The sequence below is a fragment of the Chanodichthys erythropterus genome, chromosome 7 (genome assembly GCF_024489055.1).
Source record: "Chanodichthys erythropterus isolate Z2021 chromosome 7, ASM2448905v1, whole genome shotgun sequence".
Classification (NCBI taxonomy): domain Eukaryota; kingdom Metazoa; phylum Chordata; class Actinopteri; order Cypriniformes; family Xenocyprididae; genus Chanodichthys; species Chanodichthys erythropterus.
The window spans coordinates 44,770,005-44,782,235 of NC_090227.1; the positions used below are offsets into that span (position 1 = coordinate 44,770,005).

General features: G+C 44.6%; 2 protein-coding genes across 5 annotated transcripts in view; both read right to left on the reverse strand.

Moving 5' to 3' along the window:
• homer2 (homer scaffold protein 2) overlaps positions 1-4,554 on the reverse strand; it is a 14,326-nt gene extending 9,772 nt beyond the window's left edge. Inside the window, exons 1-2 of one of the 3 annotated variants that reach the window (XM_067390723.1) lie at positions 4,417-4,554; positions 4,225-4,293 (exon numbers count right to left, since the gene is read on the reverse strand). In XM_067390723.1, the coding sequence (XP_067246824.1) occupies positions 4,225-4,226 (2 nt within the window). In that variant the 5' untranslated portion in view covers positions 4,227-4,293; positions 4,417-4,554. Of the gene's footprint in view, positions 1-3,756; positions 4,069-4,224; positions 4,294-4,416 lie in introns of those variants that run through there. The other 2 variants (XM_067390724.1, XM_067390721.1) reach the window with 2 other exon arrangements.
• Positions 4,555-7,119: 2,565 nt separating this feature from the next.
• On the reverse strand, positions 7,120-11,687 carry hdgfl3 (HDGF like 3). 2 transcript variants are annotated; one of them, XM_067389518.1, is made up of 6 exons: positions 11,382-11,687; positions 10,459-10,535; positions 10,209-10,347; positions 9,977-10,129; positions 8,828-8,968; positions 7,120-7,935 (listed from the first exon to the last, which is right to left on the reverse strand). In XM_067389518.1, the coding sequence occupies exons 1-6, from the start codon at positions 11,463-11,465 to the stop codon at positions 7,912-7,914; spliced, it is 618 nt and encodes a 205-aa protein (XP_067245619.1). In that variant the 5' UTR covers positions 11,466-11,687; the 3' UTR covers positions 7,120-7,911. The 2 variants fall into 2 exon arrangements, with proteins under 2 accessions (XP_067245619.1, XP_067245620.1); XM_067389519.1 differs by having other exon boundaries at positions 7,120-7,932; positions 11,382-11,683.
• Between the last annotated feature and the right edge of the window lie 544 nt (positions 11,688-12,231).

Genomic DNA, 12,231 nt, shown 5'->3' on the forward strand with positions numbered 1-12,231 from the left:
TTACGATATCTTTATGAACCTTTTCAAGCATCAAAGTGTTAGTGGTGTAGCTGTCAGTAATTAATGACAATGAAATAACCCTTTAAGATGTGTTTTGGTCGATCGGATCACAAGTAGACGAGGGAGACACATTCCCGTTTACACCTGGAGTTTTAATCCGTCTCTTTAGTCCACGTATGGGCTTTTTCAGATCTTTCGATCTAATGGACAAAATAAGCTTGTGCAATTAACATATGAACGCGCCAGAGAAGACAGAAAAACACAATCAGCTTTTGTTTCTTCTCAGACAGCCGCAAGATCACGACGAACGCGGTGAGAAATCAGGAACGGTGAAGAACATTGTGTTTGGTACATTTTTCCGTCAAGTTTAAATCCCGTCTGGCTCGCGCGCTTCCCTTAATGTTTAGGGTTAGGTCAGTAAGCGGAGAGTAGATGGTCTCTTGTGGCTGATCCGGTTTTTAGTGGTTTAGTAACCCTTTTCCTTGTCTGCCCAAGGACCCCAGCGATCTGTATTAGGCATGAGTAAAACTACTCATTTACCTAAAATCCGTCAGTGCTGTTTCTGACGGACCGATCTGTGTTTTCATCAGTGAGGACGACGCGAGTCTGTAGCGTGTTGTTGAAGCTGGAGAAAAGGATGAAGAGAGGACGAGTCTCAAAGCGGGTTTTACTGTGCTGACTGTTAGCACGGCAAATACAAAATGGAAAAATATTACTGAGCATCCTGCCACATCCCTACTGATGACATCATCATCCTCATCATCATCTCCTGAACTGAGGCTTCACCAGAACAGCAATGACACTCTCAAAAATAACCTGATGATGACGAGGCCCGTGTGATTCACAGCTGTTTGTAAATCTCACATCTTCACACCAACCCATCTAGAACATTCCCTGAGTCTCAGCCGAGCCACGGCAGGAATGCGGTTCTACCTGCACACACACACACCCACGGGAGCCACACCTGAACTCTGACCTCAGACAGCACCGAGCTGCACTCTGATTGGAGCAGACCTCGGGAGTGGGCGGAGCTGTGATGGACACACATTCCAGCAGTGCACGAACTCATGAGCAGAAACACAATCACGCAGAAAACAGCGCATGACAGGAGACTCAAATCACTCCCTGAGATGTCATCAACCAGCCAGATCTCACCGTTTGCGTCACACGTCCCCGACGGCCATGAACCGACACCGTTAGTCACATTCACACGGCGACAGAGCGGAAGTCAGAGAACAGACAGACAGAAATGTGATCAGTCAGGTCCGGTTGCTAATCATGCTAGCCTTAACTTCTAATCCTCAAACTAGCCATATGCATCTACACATATTACGTCACACAGCTTGAGTATCGTCAGTTTAATGAGTATTTTGAGGATGGATTACTCGTATATGGATTACTTCAGGCTTTAGCGTGTTAAATTGACCAAAGCTTCACTCGGCCGTGACCCGTCCTCACATGCGTCTCGCTGCGGTCAGCAGGTTAAACTCAAGCCAAAGCTGGACGGTCGTGCCACTTTCCTGAAGCTCAAAGCTCAAACCAACACAATTCAGTTTGGTCACAGGATGAATCAATATCAATCTGGACTGTTTTCCAAAACAGATCAGACCGACTAAAGTCAATAAGTATGACGACAATTACAGGGATTGTTCAGACACAAATTATAAATCTCTCATCATTTACTGCCTTTCATGACTTTCCCGCTGCTGTGGAGCACAGAAGAAGAGGTTTGGAAGAACATTGGGAACTGAACAACACTGGAGCCCACTGAGGACAGAATAATGATTTTTGGCTGAACCTCTAATGCCTTTAATACCCAACTCCAAATATAATACAATCATAGCCGTGGTTGATTTCACAAATATGCAATCTTTTAACAAGCGTTTAGAGCGTTGGATTGACAGCAGGTTGTGGTGTAAGATGACCCGTCGGGCCACATTTTTGATGACTAGCTCAGAGCGTTAGCTGCTCCTCTATTCCAACATTAACTTTCACGCTCTTTAAAGTGCCTCATGATCTTTCATGTAGTGTGTAATAAAGCATAAATTTGGCAAAGGGTTAAAGATCAAAGTGAAGTGTACAACAAATAAGTCATTGTGTCCTAAAGGAAAGAATCGAACGGAGACCGAATCGAACCGGTTCAGACACTGAGAGAAAAGAGCTGATGCTGCAGTGGATATTATGAGAGAATGAAAGTGTTTTTGATCTTGGTTGCATGTGAACCTGCTGTAGGAGACGAGAAACAACATTAGGAACCTTTAAAATAGCATAATGGCGCACTTTAAGAACAAAGGCCAGATCTCCATTCAGCACTACTGAGGGTTGATGGGAACATGGTGCTGGTTTAAGTCATTTACTTTGGCTCCCAGGGCAGCAGCAGATGGTTGCGGCCAACACCATCTGGTGATGGAGGCTTCAATCCCCACTGGATACCAGCGTCATTTACCAGCCGTTAAGTACTATGTGGGGTCTACAGTGTCCTGATCTCACACACACACACACACAACCTGCAGTCGGCAACTTGACAATGTGTCAGATCAGCGTCAATAAACTCGTCCCATTCATGTAACTGGAGATCAGCGGCAGCTTGACCGTCTGGTCTCTCTAACTGGGTTTAAATAGCCACTCCAGTGAAACGCCTCATCCAACCCGACGGCCGGTGAACTACACATCATCTACAGCGGTTAGGGTTTAGTCCTCACTGTTTATCAGAGTCTACCTTCTCAAACAGCAGCGACAGAGGCCATTCCACACTATAACAGGTTAATGTGGAGAATGAGGTTAATCTATAACCCTCCTGTCACTGAAAGAGCCTCCAGCTGAAAACTGAGCCATAATCGATCAACATCACATCAATAAAACACACCCACAGTGTGGAAAAACTAGAACAATGAGCAAACCTTTAAACATCTGGATGTAAAGTGTCTGGTGAAGTGACAATCTGCACAAGCACTAAAACATACTTTTTATTTTATATAGACACACACACACACAGAGTAATATTGTGGTTGAAAAGGGTCACTCTACTGCCACAAACTTTATGATGTAATAATTAGACTGCAGTTTTGGTCTTGTTTCGCGGTGTTGTGTGATTGAAACTCAACTGACCGCACAAACTGGTCCTACAGCTTCTTAAGAAACTAGCAGCCCTTCCAGGCTGGTTTCACGCACGCACGCACGCCCGCCCGCCCGCCCGCGCGCACGACAGCGGTTCAGAGTGACAGCACCGGTGTGGCTTCAGCTGTCATCAGCACACTTTCGCATTTAACAACCATTCATATTTGTACTGATATACGTTTGCTACAGTTCACTCTTCTCCAATCTTCCGACAGAATCATAAGATCATGTGAAGGTTCCTCTGTGCGGGGGCTGCTGAATGCACGCGCAAATACAAGCCAAAAATCACCTGCTGTTCAAACACAAAACCCACAATCCGCACACAATCCAACTTCCAAACTGACATAAAGCCACCAGATCGAATATACGAAGCGCGTGAAATGTCTCGATGAGTGCGCGACACGGAGGCGAATTAATTCACTTTTCGAAGAGAAATAAAATGAATAACACATTAACAATCCACACGATTGATCGGATTCGATTCTGCCGCTCGCGCAACAAATGTAACCAACCTTCAACCTCTGATCTGTCATTTCTCATCCATAAATAAATCTGCAAGAGTTTCTGTCGACGAAATGACAGCGAAGAACAAACACGCGAACACGACAAGATAAGAAGTGACTCGCCGAGGTCACTTACCCCATTTCGCTGCCTTTAGCTCGGATCTGAGGCGTGTATGAAGCGGCTTTAGTTACAGTAAGAGTCGGAAATCTCCCGCATCAGTTCCAGCCCCGAATATTTCTCTCGAGCTGAAATGTGATATTCCCGAACGAACTCCGGCTCCGGGATTCTGCCGTGTGATTCCTCAACTCCCGCCGCGGACACCAACTTTCAGCCGTGCTGGTCTTTATTAATATTTAAAGGCTGTAGCGGTGAAACGTGTCAATAAATGTGGGAGTGTTGAGTTCAATCCGCCGCAGATGAATATGAATTCAAACTGAGCGACAGTCAGACGCGCTTCAGCAGCGACGCGCCGCGGATCAGCCCCCCCACACACACACACACACACACGTCGCCTTTTCCAGCCTGATCATTTACTTGAGACAAACTGATAAACTGCAGTCAATATTGTTTTCTAGTAAATCATATTAAACTTTTCGTACTTACATTTCTGCAGAATCGCGGGCGTCTCGCGGCTCCAGAGCTGCGGTGTCAGAAGCGGCTGATCCAACTGTTCTGCATTATTAATTAAACCACAAACCAGCCGTAAAACAAAAGCCAACGTCAGTAAAAAACACAGCGTTTACGTGCAAAATACTTGTAGTGGAAATACAAAAAACATCGCAACAAGCAACTCACACGATGAAACAGTGTATCAGTGAGAAGATGCGTGGATTGTGAAGCGTGGGAACAAAATCTACCGGAACCTTCAGTGAAGCAGTGAGGGAGTGAAATAAGAGTTGCACGTCACGTGTCGTGCTGTTCTTGCTTTTGTCAGGTGAGATTTCCGCTTGATCAGGTCGGACGCCGTCGTTTATTTGTTATACTGAAACGGTCTGGTAAAATCTTTAGGCACCTGTTCCCGCCATGTCTTGCGCCGCTGACTATGACGCGCAGTTCGCGTCGCGTTTCTCATCGGAGGACGCGGAGTTCCAGCGGTACCGGCAGCGCGCGCCCGATCCGCCGCCCGTGGTGGAGAACTGGAGAGCGGCGCGCGGCCGCAGAGATAGACGGTGACTGAGATTAATGTCTAACTGTGTTAAAACGGATGTAATTGACGGCTGCTAATTAAACATATAAACGTGTTTCCCTTCAGAGCTCCGGAGCGGCAGCACGAGCGCCGCGGGCATCATTTCCCGGACCGGCGCTATGAACGAAACTCCGGTTCTTACGGCCAGAGGTCACATTACTGACACCGAGCGAGCGAGTGCGTGACGCGGATGCTGTTTGGTTTATCGTTTGTTGTTCTGGTGGAATTACTTTTGCCTTTGTGTAAATAAAGTACTTTAAATGATTTCATAACCGTCCTCTTTGACTGAGTCCTTTAAAAACAACACAGAAGGTGAATGTTTAGATTGAAATGAGATTCTGCAGCAGGGTGGGATGTCTGAGTTCACGCCTTTACAGAATAAAAACATTAAAGCACAAGGTTTGAACAGAGACAAATAAGAAAAGCCTTGAATCTCCATTTCTGAGCAAAGACATTATTCAGTCCTACTGGAGCGAGTGTGTGTAAATGTGATGTGACAGCGCTGGAGGGCCTCTCATGATGTGCTGCTTCTCCAGGAACAGGCCTTGTGTTGTCTTCAGACTGCTCTTCACTGAGTAAAATATCAAAAGATATACAAAGTAATTGAAAAGGAAAGATCAAATGAATGACGTACTATAAAAACACATTAAGAGATTGAGGCAAAGAAAACAAAAACAGACTGTCTGTCTCTTCCCTGCAGCACAATGTGACCTGCATCAGGACCAACTGTGTGTGTGTGTGTGTGTGTGTGTGTTAAAGGCTGTTAGTTCGCATCACTGCTGCTGTGTGTGTGATGTTCGTCTATTTTTATCCTCTAAAGCAGCATTTTGAGCCTCAGGCAGCGCGTCACACTAATACAGTCATCTGGAAGGAAAAGCAGAAGCACAGAAGAATCAAACATCTACAGACTTACATACAATAACCGTTACAGGAGCTTGTAGTTTAGCGTAAATGTGTGTGTACATCAAATGATTTCAGATTGATCACATGTTGTTTGGCCATCATTGACTGCACAAACACAATTCAATAAATGCTATTCTTGATATATTCGATACTCTATTAAAGAACAGAGAATAACCCTAACCCATCTCCAGCTCTCTTTAAGATCTGCATTACCTGTTGCTCGACCATCTAGATTAAACCACACCAGAACTGTCAGTCACCAACAGTGAGAAACAGGTCTGCACTGCCGCCTAGTGGAAGAATCAGCATCAGTGCATCAGCTTCAGATTAACTCATTTCAAACTTCAGGTTTTCCTGAGAATGTTCCCTGTTGATCAAACTTTCTGCAGAGAGTCATTTCATCCTTGTGACGATGAACTGCAGAACAGAAAACATGGTTTGATACTCGTGAGCATATGAGGCTGAAATACATGCATCATTTTATTATCAGAGAGGAAAACACTGTACATACACGACTGTAAACATGACCACTGTTTAAATCAGCCTTAATGCTGCACTGAGCTGGAATAATAATATCCATGATCCCGTTCATCCGTGTGGGTTAGGTTTGGGAACATTCACCACATGTTCCGTGTTCACATAATCACAGAAAATCAAAATACAGTGAATGAAGCGGCTTTTGATATAGTCTAGTATTTATACGGTTTCATCCTGATTGTGAAAAACCTGCAATTAACTGTTAATGAGTTTCAGGCAGCTGTAATTAAAACTACCTGCAACATAAAACAAGATTGGTCTGATATATCAAAAAAGAATAAGTCAAATTGGTTGAATATTGCCTGAGTCTGAAAAAGTTTGTAATGAAATTCAATCTGGTGGACGGGCGATATGTTTGACTGTCCTGTCAAATCAATCAAACTCTGTACACACCTATACATGTGCAAAATGTCTGACCTAGAAACAGTGGCTATCATTAAAATCTGCCTCAATAAAGCCCAGTCTCGTTTTAGGCTAAACAATTCAGAAGATATGATCAAAAAATGATATTCTGACGTCTTAAATGAGAACAATTTGATGTCAAAACAACTTTTGGTCACCTTGGTCTGAAGATCTGATGACAGCTTTAGTAAAAGAGTATTTCAGAAAATTCAAAACATTGGAGAATGTAGTTGGGTGGAAAATGATGAGGAAACATCCGGGAATCAGAGAGGGGAAAAGATTAAGTTTCTATCCCACACGGTTCAAACCACACGAGAAGAAACACGAGCGCAACTTTGATCTGATGGTGACGGTACAGGATTTGAGATCTGCCTGGATTCATTCCCATCATCCCACTGACGGACACTAACCCCAAAGACATTTTAGAAGTGAACTACTACATAAAGACACGACAGACGAGCGCTTGCATTCCAATGAGTTTATTCTGTAAAATTCTTGTCAATAAACAGGAAAAACAGTTTACATGTGGCTACAAACCTTGAAAATGCAACATGTATGAGGCAATAAAAATGAAACGACAGGAAAACCACATTGGTGAGTGCGAATTTACCACAGATGTGTCATCTACCATCATCAAAAATAAATAGAATATATTCTTTATATAAACAAAGATAAGAAATAATAAAAACAAAGGGCCGGTTTTCTGTAGGGAAGAGTCTGTGATCAGGAACGGACAGACAGAAGAACATCATCAACATGTGGAACTACAGCATGCCACTAGAAAGGCTAGAAAACAACCAACCCACGACACAGAACCGCTAGTGCTGGGAGAATATACAGAGATCCTACAATCTACAGCCAAATCAAATGTACAGAGATAATAGAGTTAAACTCTGCTTGTGCACGAGACTTCAGACGGACTCCACGCTTCCGCTCGCTTCTCTCGGATTACGTGAAAGCGTGAAAGTCGCTTGACAGACGAACGTCTGTTTGATCCACTGTGAGAGAAAGAAATCTCTATCACGACACGAGAGGAATGAACGAGATCTGAATGGACTAAAGCTAAACCTCTAAAATCAAATCAGCAGAAAGGAATGACGTCTGTGTGTGAATCCTGGATGTTGTGTTTTCTTTTACTGTGTGTGTGTGTGTGTGTGTTTGACTGACCCAGATAATAATGTGTGAGTTTGCAAGCGATCAGTGTAATAAGATGCATTTACAATATGACATATCAGCGTCACGAGCCGTCGTCCGATGATCGTCTAATGATCCTCCCGGAGATTCTGCTGGAAGAGAGAAAAGCAGCAGTCAGAGAAACGTCACGGATCCGCTGGAGCCGCTGCTGTCTGGGATTGAGGATTATTCCTGACAAACCTTCATCAGCTCATGAAACATTAACGACAGAGTCGACTCAAACTCTGTTATCGTTTTAAACCGTCTAACAATAGAGGTCTGAACCTGAGCCGAGCCGAGCCGGGCCGGGCCGGGTATTGATTTATAAACAGCTTCGGGTTCAGGTTGTGTTTGTAACTAGAGAAAAACTATCCGGTTGTTAAGTCTTACGTCACGCGGCAGCGCTTCCGAATGGTGCTAATATACACACACGATGTGGTGTAATACTACAAAAAATATATATAATTACAACCTTTATCTCCATACCAAAATTCCAGATGGCCAGACAATGATTCATCTTTTATAAATCATTAAAATATTAATATCTGTGACGCTGTGAACATGGAGACTGTAAGTATTTAAATTGTTTAACTTTTTTAAATGTTTATTATGAATAAATAGCGCTCATAAACGTCCGTCGATGGCATTCTCAAGTGAAACGAGTCGAGGCTTGGACCCGGAAACGGCGTTCCTTACGTCACGACTTAACAAGCGGATATATGTGTGTGTGTGTGTGTGTGTGTTTGCCGTGTTGAGACTGAAGCACAGAACTGATTAAATCTCTTTCGGTCAGAGCAGAAGATGTGGAAGAGGAGCGGACCTCTTTCCCATTTTTCCTCTTTCCATGCGACCCTAAAATACAGCATATCACAAAACGCTATTTGCTGTGAGAAACGGACTTGTGGTCGGATTCGGGCTTCAGTTCAGACCTCTATTGAGTGATTTCATGAAGCCGCCTTACTGTCAAACAGGGTTATATGTGCGGATCAGGTCACATGTTCTCACCCCTTGACTGCAGGTCTTGTCTGAAGAGTTCTGGATGTTGTTGTCATGGTCACCAGCCTCCGATCCGCTCTTCTGCTCATCTTTCCCATCCTTCTCCAGATCTTCATCCCCCGATCCCTTCCTGGACAGCTTGGACGACATCTAGGAGAATTTGAGAGTGAAAACAGGCTTTAGGAAACTCTCGTCTGCTTTTCTCTCTCACGCCGCTACACTAAACTTGTTCAAGCAGCACTACGTATATGAACGTGCAGGACTCTGTTGCTAGGCAACAGCTGTTGCTAAGCGAGGGCTCAGCGAGAGGCTGTAAGCGTTCAGACTCATGCTCTAAAACATATCAAATCCTTCGGCGATTAACACTTCATCACATCCCGGCGACGGTTTGAGGGTGAAAACATCTCTGATCTCAAACATAAGCTGCGTCCCAGATGACATACTATACACTACGCACGCTCCCTATATAGTGTATGAGGTTTAAAAGGTCTGATAGTGTCCACACTTCATTTATTCATGCTATTTGAGCTCTTTTTCTTGTTGGAATTTTCAGTGTGAACAAACAACTACTAAGTGAAGTTCCTAAACGTAATTTAGGGAGGAGCGAGTCCATCTAATCTTCCAATCAACAGCCAGAGTATATGAGCAGCTGCTTACCTCTCGTCAGTCTCAGCTGTTTCAGCATCCCTCCACCTCCCCAAACTCCACCTTCATTTCAGGTACCTTGCCCTATGTAATCACATCCTATATTTATTCACTGGGGGGCGTATCAGAGCTCGAGTTGAAGATGCTTCATCGAGCCCCTCCTCAGTGGACAGCAAGCCAAATTAGCGAACCTAATACCCTGAAGATTATATGGGCAAACGAACTTGTTAAAGTGCACAAATGGAGCCGCAGCAGTACAGTGATGTGATTCTGTGGCACATTCTGCCCCCTGCTGACCTGGAGCTGCACTGACCCCATCATGATCCGTACAGCTGAAGAAAACTCATTTCATCTATTCAGGGAACACGCGACTTGATTTATGCAGATTTTCGAAGTATTTGGCGCGTGTCCCGAGTCTGCTTTCTCTCCCGATCTAAACGCCTCATGGAGTCAGTGAAGCTGCTCTCAAACAACATGGATTCTGAAATCCACATAGAGATAAAAATGAGGCACCTTTGAGGATGCTGTTTTTTTCCGCTTGGATCCGACCTTGTCACTCTTCATCTTGCCCTCCTCTTCCTCGCCCACGGAGTCGCCCTCGCTGCTGCCGTCGGCCGCATTCCCTCCTTCCCCCTCCGTCTCCGACGAACTCTGCTGCTGCACCACCTGAAGGAGTGGGACAGACGGACGGATCGGATCATGTGACCCTCACACGCGCTTGAGCTCATCAAATACTCCAACTCACCTGGTAACCAGTGAATTTGACACCAGGGTTGTTTTCAATTTCCCACAGGCCTTCATTAAACCCTTTTCTTTTGTTTGACTTGCCAAACTTGTCTTTATATTCCTTGTAGGGCAGCAGGTCTTTAGGGCCCAGGAAAGCGCTAGGAGACACACACCGTCTGATTATTGGTTGTTTATACAGCCGTCCATCACTAACACACACTGAAACACATCACTGAATCACTCACACACACTCACACACACACACTCACGTCTCATGGGTACCAAAGAAGAAGATGGGGTATTTATTAGCTGGCGGCTTCACGGCTCCCTCTGGCAGCTCATCAATCTAGAATAAAACACACACAGTCCAGCACTGAACTCTCACTTTGTTTGGGAACATTATTTTGAACGAATGTGTGTTTTTATTCATCCAGCCACGTCTGACCTCATGTTTACAGATGACCCTCTTTCCCAGTTTTACCTCATTTCACGTTTTATACGCGCTAGATCTTTACATGCATGTTTGCCACTTCTGCTGTTTCTCTTTAAAGAACACAAACACTTTGTGGATGATTCGGATCATGATCCAGTGTCCAGAACTAGAAGACCACTTGATCTGAGAACATGGTGGGTTGGGTTTAAAATGAAGCGGAAATCAAAACTATTATGGGCCCAGATCATCTAACACACACACACACACACACACACTGAACGGAACGGTTCGAACTGAGTTCGGTTCTTCCACGCGCCGCAGATGAACGTCATTCAGATGGTTTTGAATGAAATGGTGTCGCGCGGGCCGAACGGGCCCAGATGAGGAACAGCTGCTTCCTCAATAACATCAGCAGCACAAACACACAGCAATAAACCCAGCACACATCAGAATAAGTCGGAACCAGACCCTTCCCGTGATTCAAACACTTCATAAACGCCTGAAATAACACAGAGCCCCAAACGACGAGAACGAGCGGATCATTTCACACTACAGAGAGACAAAAACACTTTCACACTCATGATCCGCGTGTCGGAGGCTGAACTGATGCATTAAGATCCCTTTCCCGCCGTGTTCGCCCTTATTTGCACGCAGAAGCCGCCGCTCGCGCTCCGCGGGGGTGTGTGTGTGAGTAGCGGCCCCTCTGAGCTCCGGTAACCGGCCTCCCCGCCGCTCCGCTCGGCTACCGCTCGTACTCACCCTCGCCGGCCAGTGCGGGTATCCCTTCATCTTGGCGAAAACCAGATCTCCAGCTTTATATTCCCGGGGCCGTGGGCGAGCCATCGCGACACACTCACTCACCGAAGTGAAAAACTGCACGATAATCCGCGGGTCTCGAGCTCAGCGGCGAATGATCGACCATCAATGTTTTGATCGCAGTTAATAAGGAAATAAATAATGAAAGAGGAGAAAGGGCCTGGAGAAACACCTCTTCCCTCGTCTTCTTCCTCCTTAAACACTGTAGCCGATCCTTTCGTCGCGTAATGTTCAGCGAACGTTATATTTCGTACGTATTTGGGCTTTTATTTTGTTTAATATGTGGGAATTCATTTGATTCCAGACAGAAGCACACACAAACACAAACACACACACAACACGTGTTTCAATTCAGCATGAGTTTATTTTTTAAAGGGGAAAGAAAAACAATTAGAAGCCGGACAGCAATACATTTTCCTTTACATAATGTCTTTCTATTAACATTATTTATGCTAACAACACTGAAGATCATACATTTATTTCAAACAGGACATTTACATCTTTCTCTCTCTCTATATAGGGTGAATTCAGGGTGATTGGGACACTTTTTGCCATTGAGATGAAAGTGTCCCAATCACCCTGAATTCACCCAATATATGTATAGTTTGTGGAGTTTTTACAAATGTTTTGAATCTGTCACATGAAGAGGAATAATGAGATGAATGTGAACACTGTTGTGTGGCGAATCAATAAAGGCCAAAGAAACTCTGTCTGTCTGTGCTTTACAGAAGATTCACTGGACGAAACCGCTTGAACACGTTACAGAACATGAAATCAGATGAATCTGAGGGAA